Genomic DNA, 14,099 nt, shown 5'->3' with positions numbered 1-14,099 from the left:
GATTGAAGTCACCCATTATAACTGCTGTTCCTTTATTGCACACATTTCTAATTTCCTGTTTAATGCCATCTTCGACCTCACTGCTACTGTTAGGTGGCCTGTACGCAACTCCCACCAGCGTCTTCTGCCCCTTAGTGTTACGCAGCTCTACCCATATCGATTCCACATCTTCCCGGCTTATGTCCTTCCTTTCTATTGCGTTAATCTCTTCTTTAACCAGCAACGCCACCCCACCTCCCCTTCCTTCATGTCTATCCCTCCTGAATATTGAATATCCCTGAACGTTGAGCTCCCATCCTTGGTCACCCTGGAGCCATGCCTCTGTGATCCCAACTATATCATAATCATTAATAACAATCTGCACTTTCAATTCATCCACCTTATTATGAATGCTCCTTGCATTGACACACAAAGCCTTCAGGCACTCTGTTACAACTCTCTTAGCCCTTATACAATTATGTTGAAAAGTGGCCCTTTTTAATGCTTGCCCTGGATTTGTCGGCCTGCCACTTTTACTTTTCTCCTTAGTACTTTTTGCTTCTACCCTCACTTTACACCCCTCTGTCTCTCTGCACTGGTTCCCATCCCCCTGTTGTGAACTAACCTCCTCACGCCTAGCCTCTTTAATTTGATTCCCACCCCCCAACCATTCTAGTTTAAAGTCACCTCAGTAGCCCTCGCTAATCTCCCTGCCAGGATATTGGTCCCTCTAGGATTCAAGTGCAACCCGTCCTTTTTGTACAGGTCACGCCTGCGCCAAAAGAGGTCCCAATGATCCAAAAACTTGAATCCCTGCCCCCTGCTCCAATCCCTCAGCCACGCATTTATCCTCCACCTCATCGCATTCCTACTCTCACTGTCGCGTGGCACAGGCAGTAATCCCGAGATTACTACCTTTGCGGTCCTTTTTCTCAACTCCCTTCCTAGCTCCCTATATTCTCCTTTCAGGACCTCATCCCTTTTCCTACCTATGTCATTGGTACCTATATGTACCACGACCTCTGGCTCCTCACCCTCCCACTTCAGGATATCTTGGACACGATCAGAAATATCCCGGACCCTGGCACCAGGGAGGCAAACTACCATCCGGGTCTCTGGACTGCGTCCACAGAATCGCCTATCTGACCCCCTTACTATCGAGTCCCCTATCACAACTGCCTTCCTCTTCCTTGCCCTACCCTTCTGAGCTATAGGGCCAGACTCTGTGCCAGAGGCACGGCCACTGTCGCTTTCCCCGGGTAAGCTGTCCCCCCCCAACAGTACTCAAACAGGAGTACCTATTGTCAAGGGGCACAGCCACCACGGTACTCTCTATTACCTGACTCTTCCCCTTCCCCCTCCTAACTGTGACCCACTTGTCTGCCTCCCGTGGCCCCGGTGTGACCACCTGCCTGTAACTCCTCTCTATCAACTCCTCACTCTCCCTGACCAGACGAACGTCATCGAGCTGCAGCTCCAGTTCCCTAACGCGGTCCCTTAGGAGCTGCATCTCAGCGCACCTGGCGCAGATGTGGACGTCCGGGAGGCTTGGAGACTCCAGGGCCTCCCACATCCGGCACCAAGAATAACAAACTGCCCTCACACTCAGACTGCCCCTCTCCTCAAATAACAACAGAAAATGAATACCAAACCTTCCTCACCTCGCCCGTTTCCGCCTAAGCCCGTTGAGCCGAAGCCCTTAAGTCTTCACTCTGCTCCCGGCTCACTCCGCCGCCCGCAAACTACGCTGCCCGCTCTATGAGGCTCTGTTCCTTTTAAATCTGCCGCGCTGCACTGCCCGACGTCACACGCCTGCGCAGTCCCGCCTCTCAGAACGCCGTTGGAGAAAAAAAAATAACGAAAATTTCAAAAATGTCTTTCTCGGCACTCCCACTCAGACTCTCAGACTCCTTCTTCGAATCAACGTATGTCTGGATGCTCTTCGTTAACTACAGTGTGGCATTCAATATTATCATCCCCTCAAAACTAATCAATAAATTCCAAGACCTAGAGCTCAATAACTCCTTGTGCAACTGGATCCTCAGTTTCCTTACTTGCAGACCCCAGTCAGTTTTCGGATTGGCAACAACATCTCTTTGATAATCACCATCAGCACAGGTACACCATAGGGCTGTGTGCTTAGTCCCCTCTATTCGCTATATGTTTATGACTATTTGGCTAAGCACAGCTCTAATGCCATATTTAAGTTTGCTGACAATGTCGTTGGCAGAATCAAAGGTGATGACAAATCAGCATATAGGACAGAGATTGAAAATCTGGCTGAGTGGTGCCACAACAACAACCTCTCAATCAATGTCAGCAAGAACAAGGAACTAATTAGAGGGTCAGCAAACTTAAATTCCTGTGTTATCATTTCAGTGGATCTGACCTGGGTCCACCATGTAAGTGCCATTACAAAGAAAGTATGGCAGCACCTCTCTTAGAAGTTTGCAAACATTCAGCATGTCAGAATCAGAATCAGGTTTAATATTATCATCATATGGCATGGAACTTGTTAAATGAATTACAGTAAATATATGCATATTAAATAATTGAAAATAGTACTGCAAAAGCAGAAATAATTTTTAAATAGTCAGGTAGTGTTCATGGGTTCAGTGTCCATTTAAAAATCGGTTGGCAGAGGGGAAGAAGCTGTTCCTGTATTGCTGAGTGTGTACCTTCAGGCTTCTGTAACTCCTTCCTGATGGTAACAATGAGAAGAATGCCTGACTTGGGTGATGGGGATCCTGAATAAAGGACACTGCCTTTCCCAGGCACCGCTCCTTGAACGTGTCTTGGATACTAATAATCATCTAAAACTTTGACAAATTTTTAAAGATGTGCGATGGGGAGTATAATTACAGCCTGGTATGTTTCCAATGCCCTTGAATGGAAAAGCCTACAAGATACAGCCCAGTTCATTACGGGTAAAGCCCTCCCTACCCCTGAACACGTCTACATGGAGTGCTGTCACAGGAAAACAGCATCCATCACCAAGGACTCTCCACCATCTCGGTAATGCTCTCTTCTCGCTGCTGCCATCTGGAAGGAGGTACAGAAGCCTCAGGACACCCACCACCAGGTTCAGGAATAGTTATTACCCCTTAACCATCAGGCTCTTGAACCAGAGGGGATAACTTCAATAAGCTTCACACACCCCAGCACTGAGCTGTTTCCAAAATCTGTGGACTCATTTTCAAGGGTGTTTCATCTCATGTTCTCAATATTTATTGCTTATTTATTACCTTTATTTTGTTTTTTATATTTGCACTGTTAGCTTTTACACATGGGTTGCTTGTCTGAATTGTTGTGTGTGGTTTTTCGTTGATTCTGATGTGTCTTTTGGTATTTACTTTGAATGCCCACAAGTAAATTAATCTCAGAGTTGTACATGGTTACATATATGTACTTACAGTTGAAGTCAAAAGTTTACATAGTCCTTAGCCAAATACATTTAAACTCAGTTTTTCACAATTCCTGACATTTAATCCTAGAAAACATTCCCTGTCTTAGGTCAGTTAAGATTTATTTTAAGAATGCGAAATGTCAGAGTAATAGTAGAGAGAATGATTTATTTCAGCTTTTATTTCTTTCATCACTTTCCCAGTGGATCAGAAGTTTACATACACTTTGTTAGTATTTGGTAGCATTGCCTTTAAATTGTTTAACTTGGGTCAAACGTTTTGGATAGCCTTCCACAAGCTTCTCACAATAAGTTGCTGGAATTTTGATCCATTCCTCCAGACAGAACTGGTGTAATAGAGTTAGGTTTGTAGGCCTTCTTGCTCGCACACACTTTTTCACAAATTTTCTATCGGATTGAGGTCAGGGCTTTGTGATGGCCACTCTAATACCTTGATTTTGGTGTCCTTAAGCAATTTTGCCACAACTTTGGAGGTATACTTGGGGTCATTGTCCATTTGGAAGACCCATTTGCGACAGAGCTTTAACTTCCTGGCTGATGTCTTGAGATGTTGCTTCAATATATCCACATAATTTTCCTTCTTCATGATGCCATTTATTTTCTGAAGTGCACCAGTCCCTCCTGCAGCAAAGCACCCCCACAACATGATGCTGTCACCCCCATGCTTCACAGTTGGGCTGGTGTTCTTCGACTTGCAAGCCTCACCCTTTTTCCTCCAAACATAACAATGGTCATTATGGCCAAACAGTTCAATTTTTGTTTCATCAGACCAGAGGACATTTCTCCAAAAAGTACAATCTTTGTCCCCATGTGCACTTGCAAACTATAGTCTGGCTTTTTTATGGCGGTTTTGGAGCAGTGGCTTCTTCCTTGCTGAGCAGCCTTTCAGGTTATGTCGATATAGGACTCATTTTACTGTGGATATAGATACTTGTCTACCTGTTTCCTTCAGCATCTTCACAAGGTCCTTTGCTGTTGTTCTGGGATGGATTTGCAACTCTCCCTGACTTAAATCCAAATCACGCGCTAGTCTTTACACCATCATAACGGTGTTGAGGTCCTCATCGACGTCGATGATGGACGAACACTCATACTTGCATACTATTGTTTGTACAGATGATCGTGGTACCTTCAGGCATTTGGAAATTGCTCCTAAGGATGAACCAGACTTGACATTTTCTGACCTCAATCCAATAGAAAATTTGTGGGCAGATCTGAAAAAGCATGTGCGAGCAAGGAGGCCTACAAACCTGACTCAGTTACTCCAGTTCTGTCTGGAGGAATGGAACAAAATTCCAGCAACTTACTGTGAGAAGTTTGCGGAAGGCTACCCAAAATGTTTGACCCAAGTTAAACAATTTAAAGGCAATGCTACCAAATACTAACAAAGTGTATGTAAACTTCTGACCCACTGGGAAAGTGATGAAAGAAATAAAAGCTGAAATAAATCATTCTCTCTAATATTATTCTGACATTTCACATTCTTAAAATAAAGTAGTGATCCTAACTGACCTAAGACAGGGAATGTTTTCTAGGATTAAATGTCAGGAATTGTGTAAAACTGAGTTTAAATGTATTTGGCTAAGGTTTATGTAAACTTCTGACTTCAACTGTAGTTAATGAATCTACTTTCAACTTTGAACTTTGAACTAAAGGAGGAGGAAAATATCTATGGGGTGAATTCTAGAGTGTAGTAGGGCCTACATAGCTAGAGTTGTCAATCGACAAGTATGCATTTAAGAGAGAGTAGGTTGAAAGGAGATGTCTTGTACACAGAGAGTAGAGGGTACCTGGAATGTGATTCATGAGGTGCTGGTGGAGGCAAATATGATGGAGTCATTTAAGAGGCTCCTAGATAGGCATGTGCATGTGCAGAGAATGGAGAAATATTCACATTGTGTAGGTAGAAAGGATTAGTTAAGCATTTAATTACTGTTTTAATCAGTTCAGCACAACATTGTGGTCTGCAGGGCCTGATCCTGTGCTGTACTGTTCTACTTCCACTTCTGAAATGGCAGACAGAAAAACATCAGCTGATCCATCCAATCTCTTGAACAATGATTAGATGTTGAAAGAGAACTCAAGTTTTTGTATTTAAATGCACATTGCATATGGTGCCATTAAGTGTTAGCTCCTACGCCTTGTCTATTTAAATTGCTATCTAAATTATTTTATATATAGTGATTATATCTATCAGCACATTTTAAATATTAGCTACTCTGTTGGGAAAAATGCTTTCCCCTCAAATCTTTAAAACTTCCATCTCACCTTTTAATTATTGGTGCCCCTTTCACACAAAAAAATCTGACCATCTTCCCTTTCTTTTACCGTTAAAATTTTATTTACCTCTATCAGGTCACCCTCCAGCCTATCCAATCTCTTGCCATAACAAATGCCCTCCAGTCTATCCAATCTCTTGTCATAACAAATGCCCTCCAGCCTATCCAATCTCTTGCCATAACAAATGCCCTCCAGCCTATCCAATTTCTTGCCATAACAAATGCCCTCCAGTCCAGGCAACATCCCAGTTAATCTCTGTGCTTTTTCTAGCACAACCACATCTTCCTACAATGAAATCTGTCTGAACTCTCTCCAATTCAGCCACATCCTTCCTAGTAATTACTAGATATCAAAAGATAAAAATTGGAATTACACATTACCACAACTTAGCAATTCATAAGCTAGAACAAAATACAAACCGCTGGAGAAACTCAACAGGTCAGGCAGCATCTGTGGAGTAGATGGACAGTCCATATTTCAGGCTGGGCCAAGTCCAGATGAAGGGTCATCTGACTGCCCACAAATGCTGCCTAACCTGCTGAGCTCTTCTAGCAATTTGCTTGTTTTCTGCTTCAGGTTCCAGCATCTGCCGTCTCTTGTATCACCAGGAACAAAATGGCAGCTTGTAATCACTCATCAATTTTTTTTTTGCAGGAATCAGTTTCGAACTTTGCGACAGGCAATCATTGACATGGTTTTGGCAACAGAGATGACAAAGCATTTTGAACATGTGAACAAATTTGTGAACAGTATCAATAAATCCATGACATCACTAGAAGAAACCAGCTTAAATGTAAGGCCTGACCTTAGCATCTTCAATGTGAACATCATGTATCACTGACATAGAATGCACTAGTACGATTAATGGTTGTGATTGACATAGCTCCCTCCCAAGATCAATTAATTCCATAATTTTTATCCATTGAAATGACATAATTGATTCAATGCAGAAATTTAATCTTAGAGGTTATTGATTTTTGATTATAAACTGAACAAGCTTCTTGCTCATCTTTAATAATATTGCTTGAGGCTTTAGATTAGTGTGTAGCTTTATACATATGCACAGACTCCCATAATAGTTTTTATTTTGCCCTTGAGTCAGGTATCAATACTTTAGAGGGAAGTTATTGAAAGAATGTTGGCATGCAGGCAGACCTGCAAGGCCAACAACTTTAGCATGCCCTTAATTTCCTGAGAAGGTTAGGGGTGAGGTGTGCTGGGGGAAGGTAATTAATTAATTAATGTGAGGTTGCTTCTACTATATTACAGAACCGTAGAACAATATAGTACAATTATAGACCGTTCAGCCCAACAAATCTAAAGTGAACACAATGCCCACAGAGCTAGACCGGATTCCCTGGGTTTAGCAGCTCATAATTCTCCAAGCCTCTCTAGGTACTATCCAAATGCTTAAATAACACTATTGTACCTACCTCAAACATTTCTTCTGATACTTCTTTCCATATACTTACCACCCTCTGCATGAAAATGTTGTCCCTTTCAAATCTTTCCCCTCTCACCTTAAATCCCTGTCCCACAGTTTTGGGCTCCCTGGTCTTGGGGAAAAGATAGTTAACATCCGCCTCATCTACGCCTCTCATAATTTAAAGTCACCCCTCGTTCTCCTATGTTTGAAGGAATAAAAACTTAACCTAGCCAGCCTCTCCCTACAACTCAGGCCTCTAGGCTTGGCGACATCATCATAAATCTTCTCTGAACTCTTTCTACTTTATGTCTTTTCTATGCAGAGTACTACAAGTGCAGCTTCACCAATAACTTATACAACTGCAACATAATGTTCCAACTGCAATAGTCAATGCCCTGACAGATGATGTCCAGCATGCTAAATGCTTTTCTCACAACCCCTCCTGTGCACTTGTACTCCTCAGTTCCTCTGTTCCATTATCCTGCTTGGTGCCCGACCAATATTGTAAGTAAGAATTTACCAACAAGTATCTCCAAATTGCAATGGAGGAAAAACTGGAATGACATTATTCCCATGTATTTAATTCCCTTGTTCTTTATGTGGTAAAAACTGTGGATTTTGGAGATACTTCCAAGGAAGATTAGGTAGAATATCTTTCAGAGAACACAGATTACAGCCGGGAGATTTGCAGAGGAATTTGTTGAATAATAATTTCAGATAATCAACCATTCCACCCTGCATCTTATGTTGCCTATATGTAGTTTTGTTCTTTCTCCCCTCTTATGACAATGTCAGATATAATTTGTCTCCTTTTATTTATTCTATCCCAGACATACCTTAAGTTATTGAAAATCAAACACATATGTTAAGATCCAAAATTAAAAACAGGAAATGCTGGAAACACTCAGCAAGCCATGCACAGTGTATGGAAAGAAAAATCAAATCAAATCAAATCAAGTTTAATTATTATTCAACCACACATTGATACAGCCAAATGAAATAATGTACATCTGGGCCAAGGTGCAAAGCATACACAACACATTCACAACATTGAGCAAAAATGTCACGCAAAAAAAAAACATACATGGTCCAAGGCCCTGAGCGTCATGTCCCGCAAACTGACGATACAGTTCCCAGCAATTCAGTCTGTCACTCCACCGATTGAACACTGGAGGGCAGCACTGACAGCAGAGGCCAGCCACCAAACGGCATCTCCTCACCTGGACTGCAGCAGCAGGCAAGCCCATGACTTGAGGCCTAGTCCTTGTTACAACTAAGGCTACACAGCTCCCACACTGTCTGTCACACTACAAAACAAGGAAAACAGGCCTGTGACACCTTATATTATCAATGTTCAACAGGGTCTTGTGATCGCAGGAGGAACATCTGAGACAATCACCCAGAGTTTCACTGCATGCCACCTTTGCACACCAATTCCAGTACCTTCAAGTAGCAGGCAGCAATATGGTCTGCACCAGATCGGCTCCTCTGAAACACCAGCCGACTCCTCCCTCTCCGACATGTTGGCCGGCTCTTCCAACACCCTGGCTGTCTATTCTGATTAACAAGCAGTTCACTGATGCGGTAAACCTGCTGCATCCAAAGTTCTTTTAGTCCAGTATAGTGTTGTAATCATAAAAAACGTATTTAACAAAGAAAAAAACACCTTTGGTTGGCTCCCGAGAGGCTGCTGCCTCTGAACGTGCCACCATCTTACTGCTGGAATGATTGACATTTGAAATTGACAGAATTGACATTTGAAATTGAAGACACTACTGTATTTCCAGCTTTTTATGCTCTTGTACCTTTGATTGTTCACTAGCTTTTACATTACTCTTTCAACTTCACCATCACCACAAAATCTCCTGATACCCACTCAGTCACAGACCTTTCTTTTTGTTCTCTCTGTTCTTTTCCCCTTTGTCTGTCATTTAAAACTTACCTATATTTTCATGGTTCAGATGATAGGTCAGCAAACTGAATGATGTTTCACATTCCGCAGGTTCTCCCTAAACTGAGTATTTCCAGCATCTTTCTGTTTTTATTTCAACTTTCCAGCAGCTTTAGTATTTCATCTGTTTCAAATTTTAAAATCTGTAACTTGCAGATGCTGAAGATATGAAATAAAAATAGAAAGCAGTGGAAATCCTCAACCAGTCAACATGCATCTGAGGAAAGGGGTCTTTGGTTTGCAAAATATTAACTCTATTTCTCTTTCCACTGATTATGACTGACCTGCTGAGAATTTCCAGCATTTTATATTTCTATTTCCTCATCAAATTAATTCCAATTGATATGAATGGAGCTGTACTGCAGTAATAGACATTGTTCTTCACATAACTTATAATGCATTGCAATTAGTTAAGTTCTGATAATGCTCTCTGCTAAATTTTCAGTTTGCTACCATTTTTTTATAGAGGAAATACTATTCATTATTGAAAATAATGGCCTGTCTATTCACTGCCCATGTACTAGACTTTCCTCCAGCTGAATAGCAAGACCAGTATGAAGCCGAGCTTTTCAGAGTAAAAGTAGCCTTTATGTATAAAACCTCCCAAAGAATCATTCAATGAAATTTATAGGGTTCTTCTCCAACTTTGCAAGCTAAATTCTGCCACAAATTTTTAAATGCTGGTATGTATGGATTAATTTTCACTTGTATTCCAGAGTGAAAGCAGTGATGGTGAATGCACTCCCGGTATAAAGAATGCAATGGAGAACAGACTGCTCATTAAACGCATGTTGATTAAATGCGCTGACGTTGCTAACCCTTGCCGTTCAATGAACCTGTGCATTGAATGGGCAGGGAGAATTTCAGAAGAATATTTTGCTCAGGTAATATTGTAATGTTTCAACATTTTAAGACAAAATGGACATGAGTTGTCTCAAATTAGTCTAGCTGAGTATGAGAATTAATGCTTTAATGTTGCAGAGGACTTATTTTTCTGTTTTCCATTGTGTCATGTTTCAGTGTAGATCAACAATCATTGTTATTCTTTGTTGGAAAAAAAAAAAAAAAAAAATATATATATATATATATATATATATATTACAGCTGAAATGATTGTAACAATCATTTGCATATTTATGCTGGAGGAGTGAAGTACTTAAAGTTACCCAAATTTAGCCATGCAAGTCAGAGCCTGGGTTCCAAGAAAACTTGGGACACTGCAGTTTCGCTGAGTGTCCTGCATTTAAAATCAACCAAGTTTCCTATTCCTATCACTTACAGCTATGAATGTGCATGTTTAGTTGCTGTTAGAGGAGAGAATCAACTTTAGATATATTGCCCCTCACGGTTGATCCTCTGCCAAAACTTGCTCTCAATTACATGAATAATAATCATAGAGCACTACAGCACAAAAAGAGGCTCTTCGGCCCACCTAGTTTTTGCTGAACTGTTATTCTGCCCAGTCCCATCAACCCACATCGTGACCATAGCCCTCCATACCCCTCTCATCCATGTACTTATTCAAACTTCTCTTAAATATTGCAATCAAACCTGAATCCATGAAATAGTTATTTGAGTAAAAGGTCAGAAATAAACAAGAGTCCATGAAAATAAAGAAGCAGGCAATACTTAGAGCCAAGTTGAAAATGTGAAAATGAAGCACTAAAGTAAACCGGTCATTTGATCTGTATTACAGCATAACCTCATGTGCTTGTTTTCATCAAAGAGAAGAGTATATTTTCCAGTTCATACTTCCAGCGGGTTTACACTGAGCCTAATTTTCTACTATGTGTGTTTTAGAGGGAAATCCCTTCTTGTTATTGGATGTCAAAGTTAGAAAATTCTCCAGTTGGCTTAAATCCATCAATTTTGCCCATCATGGTGCTGCTAATGGCCATCACTTTGAAGAAACCAAAACTATACACTTCATATCTTGTGTGTTGACACATTGTCCTCTTAGTGTAACAATCACTTTTGAATTAATAAATACATTTTTAATCAACAGACAGATGAGGAGAAAAGCCAAGGTCTCCCAGTTGTGATGCCAGTCTTTGACAGGAATACGTGCAGTATTCCAAAATCTCAGATCTCATTTATCGACTATTTTATAAATGATATGTTTGATGCTTGGGACGGTAAGAATTTCATTTGTTTCTAAATTTATAAGTAAATGCCATCTCACTGTATGATTTCCACACTGTTTTAGGATAAGTACACTCAGTGGCCTCTTTATTAGGTACAGCTGTACACCTGCTCATTAATGCAAATATCTAATCAGAATGTGCCAGCATTCAATGCATAAAGGCTTGCAGATATGATCAAGAATTACAGTTGTTGTTCAGAGCAAACAACAGAATGGGGAAAAATGTAATGTAACTGACTTTTAACGTGGAATTGTTGGTGCCTGACAGGGTGGCTTGAGTATCCCCAAAAAAGCTGATCTCCTAGGATTTTCACACAACAGTCTCTTAGAGTTTACAGAGAATGGTGCTAGAAGCAAAAAAAAAAATCCAGTGAGTGGCAGTTCTGTAGGTGAAAATGCCATGTTAATGAGAGAGATCAGAGGAGAATAGCCAGACTGCTTTAAGCTGACAGGAAGGTAATAGTAACATGTATAACCACACTTTACAACAATGGTGTGCAGAAGAGCATCTCTGAATGCACAATACAGCAAACCTTGAATTGGATGGGTTACAATGGTAGAAGACCACACCTGGTTCCATTCCTATACATAATAAGCGGTCACTGAGTGTACCTCTCACTGAATGTATTTAGTGCCTACGAATTCTGCCATCCTTGTGTCAGTGCAACTTAGTGTGAGGCAGGCTGGAAATTCTGTCTGTATGTACTAGTAGGGATTTATTGCTCAGGTGAAATTATGGCAGTTTAAAGCAGAATGTAAGAGAAATTGAAAGACATGATTTACATTAATATGTTGTCCAACTATTATGCATCCAAGGGAAGTTATTATTTAGCAAAATAACTTTTAACATGTTTCTCAAGGAATGCCACGAATTATATCGAAGGGAGGAAATGTGCAGATCTTGTCAAATTTTGCCCACATCAGTGTATTTGGTTACAACCCTTGCATATGGGTATAAGTTAGATCCCAGGCACTAAGATACACACAGGAAAGGCGGTGGTCATCCCAAACTGTTTTTATATTTCATCTAGCAGTAGAATACTATTGGCAGAAATTTGGAAGCATAAGATTTGCTTTCTCACTTGGCAGGGTTGGTGGTTGGAACTGGAGAGAATAACGCGAGTAGACAGATAATGCTAAATCAGAGCACAGTGGAAGCTGTATACAAATCCTAAATAAAAATCTCAGTATTGTTAAACAGTGCAGATATTTTCCTTTTATGTTACCTTAATGTAAATACTATATTTCATAAATTGAAAGGTCTAGCTTATCATTACTTTTTATGAAAAAGATTAATAGTGAATTAAGTATTTTTAAATAATTTATTGATCATTTTCATGAAATGTTAACTATTTTCCTTTCAGCATTTGCAAACCTGCCCAATTTAATACACCACTTAACTGAGAACTACAAGTACTGGAAATCTTTAGATGAATCCAATTATAAAGGTCTACGACCACCGTCTGACCTTTAAAGGTGAAAGGACATCTTTCTTGTCAACTTCACTCTAACTTATGATTCAAGCCATTAAGAGATTCTATTTTAATTCAAGTGACCATATTACAATGTAATATAAATCTTACATAAAGCAGGAAATACAGTATGCAGGAAAATTGAGTTGAATCATCATAGCAGTGTCCCATCAACAAAGAGAATTGCAGCACAGATTTCTGAATTTCAAGATGGTCATTTTCTTGTTCAAGAAGTTTTACTGCCAGTCCAGAAGTCAATGAATCACACAGAGGAAAAGAACTTTTGTCAAGAGAAACAAATGCAAAAATCTTTGTTTCTATAATAATTAACCTAAAGATGTAATTTTACATGTGATTATGCCTTTGGTTTACCACATTGTTTTTTCCTCTAAATTGCAGATTTGTGCAAGGATTAGGGAAATTTTTTTCTGTTAATTTGACAGCATTTCAGGTAAATGACATATGCGGCATTAAGGCAAGTGATAATGACGGTTTACATATTCTATTAATATTTCTTAAGAAGGAAAAACCTTTCCCAGTGAAGTAACAAATCCATTCAACAAACTTTTGTGAGGTGGAAATTCATTATGTTGTGTCATTGTGTATATATTGAATTAATATTTTAATCTATAACTTTGCCAAGATCTTTACTTTTATCTGCAACCAGATTAATGTGGTTAAATTAATTTTCTTTTCCAAAAAATATTAAATATGTCAAACATATTTCCATATTTTATAACAATTCATGTGGCAATAAACACTATTACATTTTTCCCACATCAGTATCCAGTGCAGTATACATAACAACCCCTATCTGTGCTCTGTTGTTCTGAAGAGGAGTTCTAAACACAGTCACATGATAGTCATGGATGAGGAAAAATATTTGTCTCATCTTTCATTCAGACATGATGTCCCCAATTGTGCCACATTAAATATTTTTAATGAATGCTGATGTTTTACCTTCATTATTCTTCAGAGTCTATTTCCATATATTGATCATGTGACACCTACTGATTTTAGTCACACATTTATCTTTTCTTTGATCGATTTGAGGCCACTTGCCAAGTTCTTACAATTTAGATTACAGAATGTTTATATATTTTATTCTCACAAATAATTAACCATTTTGCTATCTACTTGTGCCTTTTCTCCTCCCTGAAAATTCAAATCACATCGTGTTTTTGCACTCTGGCCACTGATGCTAGCCAGCAGCTGCACACTTCTTCACTGGAATACCTCCAATGCCTTCAGTAGCTCCTTTGTTTCTCTGTATCTAGAACTGGAACAGTGCCAATACACAGGCTGTCCAGAGCACTATCATTTGGATAATTTCCTTAAACTTCTATCCTTTCATGTTTCGGCATTCCATTGCTTTGTTGATTGTCGCTGTGATTACAGAGTCTGAGACTGCCAAAACTCCCCAA

The 14,099-nt window shown here is 39.8% G+C and overlaps 1 protein-coding gene across 6 annotated transcripts in view; it reads left to right on the top strand.

The window, feature by feature from the left end:
• The window catches only part of pde8b (phosphodiesterase 8B), a 295,986-nt gene extending 282,365 nt beyond the window's left edge, over positions 1-13,621 (top strand). For 5 of the 6 annotated variants that reach the window (XM_072257866.1, XM_072257864.1, XM_072257865.1 and 2 more), the window contains 4 exons: positions 6,338-6,476; positions 9,777-9,944; positions 11,066-11,195; positions 12,568-13,621. In XM_072257866.1, coding sequence (XP_072113967.1) covers positions 6,338-6,476; positions 9,777-9,944; positions 11,066-11,195; positions 12,568-12,677 — 547 coding nt within the window. In that variant the 3' untranslated portion in view covers positions 12,678-13,621. Of the gene's footprint in view, positions 1-6,337; positions 6,477-9,776; positions 9,945-11,065; positions 11,196-12,567 lie in introns of those variants that run through there. The other variant, XM_072257867.1, reaches the window with a different exon arrangement.
• Positions 13,622-14,099: the final 478 nt, after the last annotated feature.

The sequence above is a fragment of the Mobula birostris genome, chromosome 5 (assembly GCF_030028105.1).
Source record: "Mobula birostris isolate sMobBir1 chromosome 5, sMobBir1.hap1, whole genome shotgun sequence".
NCBI classification, from domain to species: domain Eukaryota; kingdom Metazoa; phylum Chordata; class Chondrichthyes; order Myliobatiformes; family Myliobatidae; genus Mobula; species Mobula birostris.
Note: the sequence above shows the minus strand (reverse complement) of the source record. Positions and strands in the feature narration are given on the sequence as shown.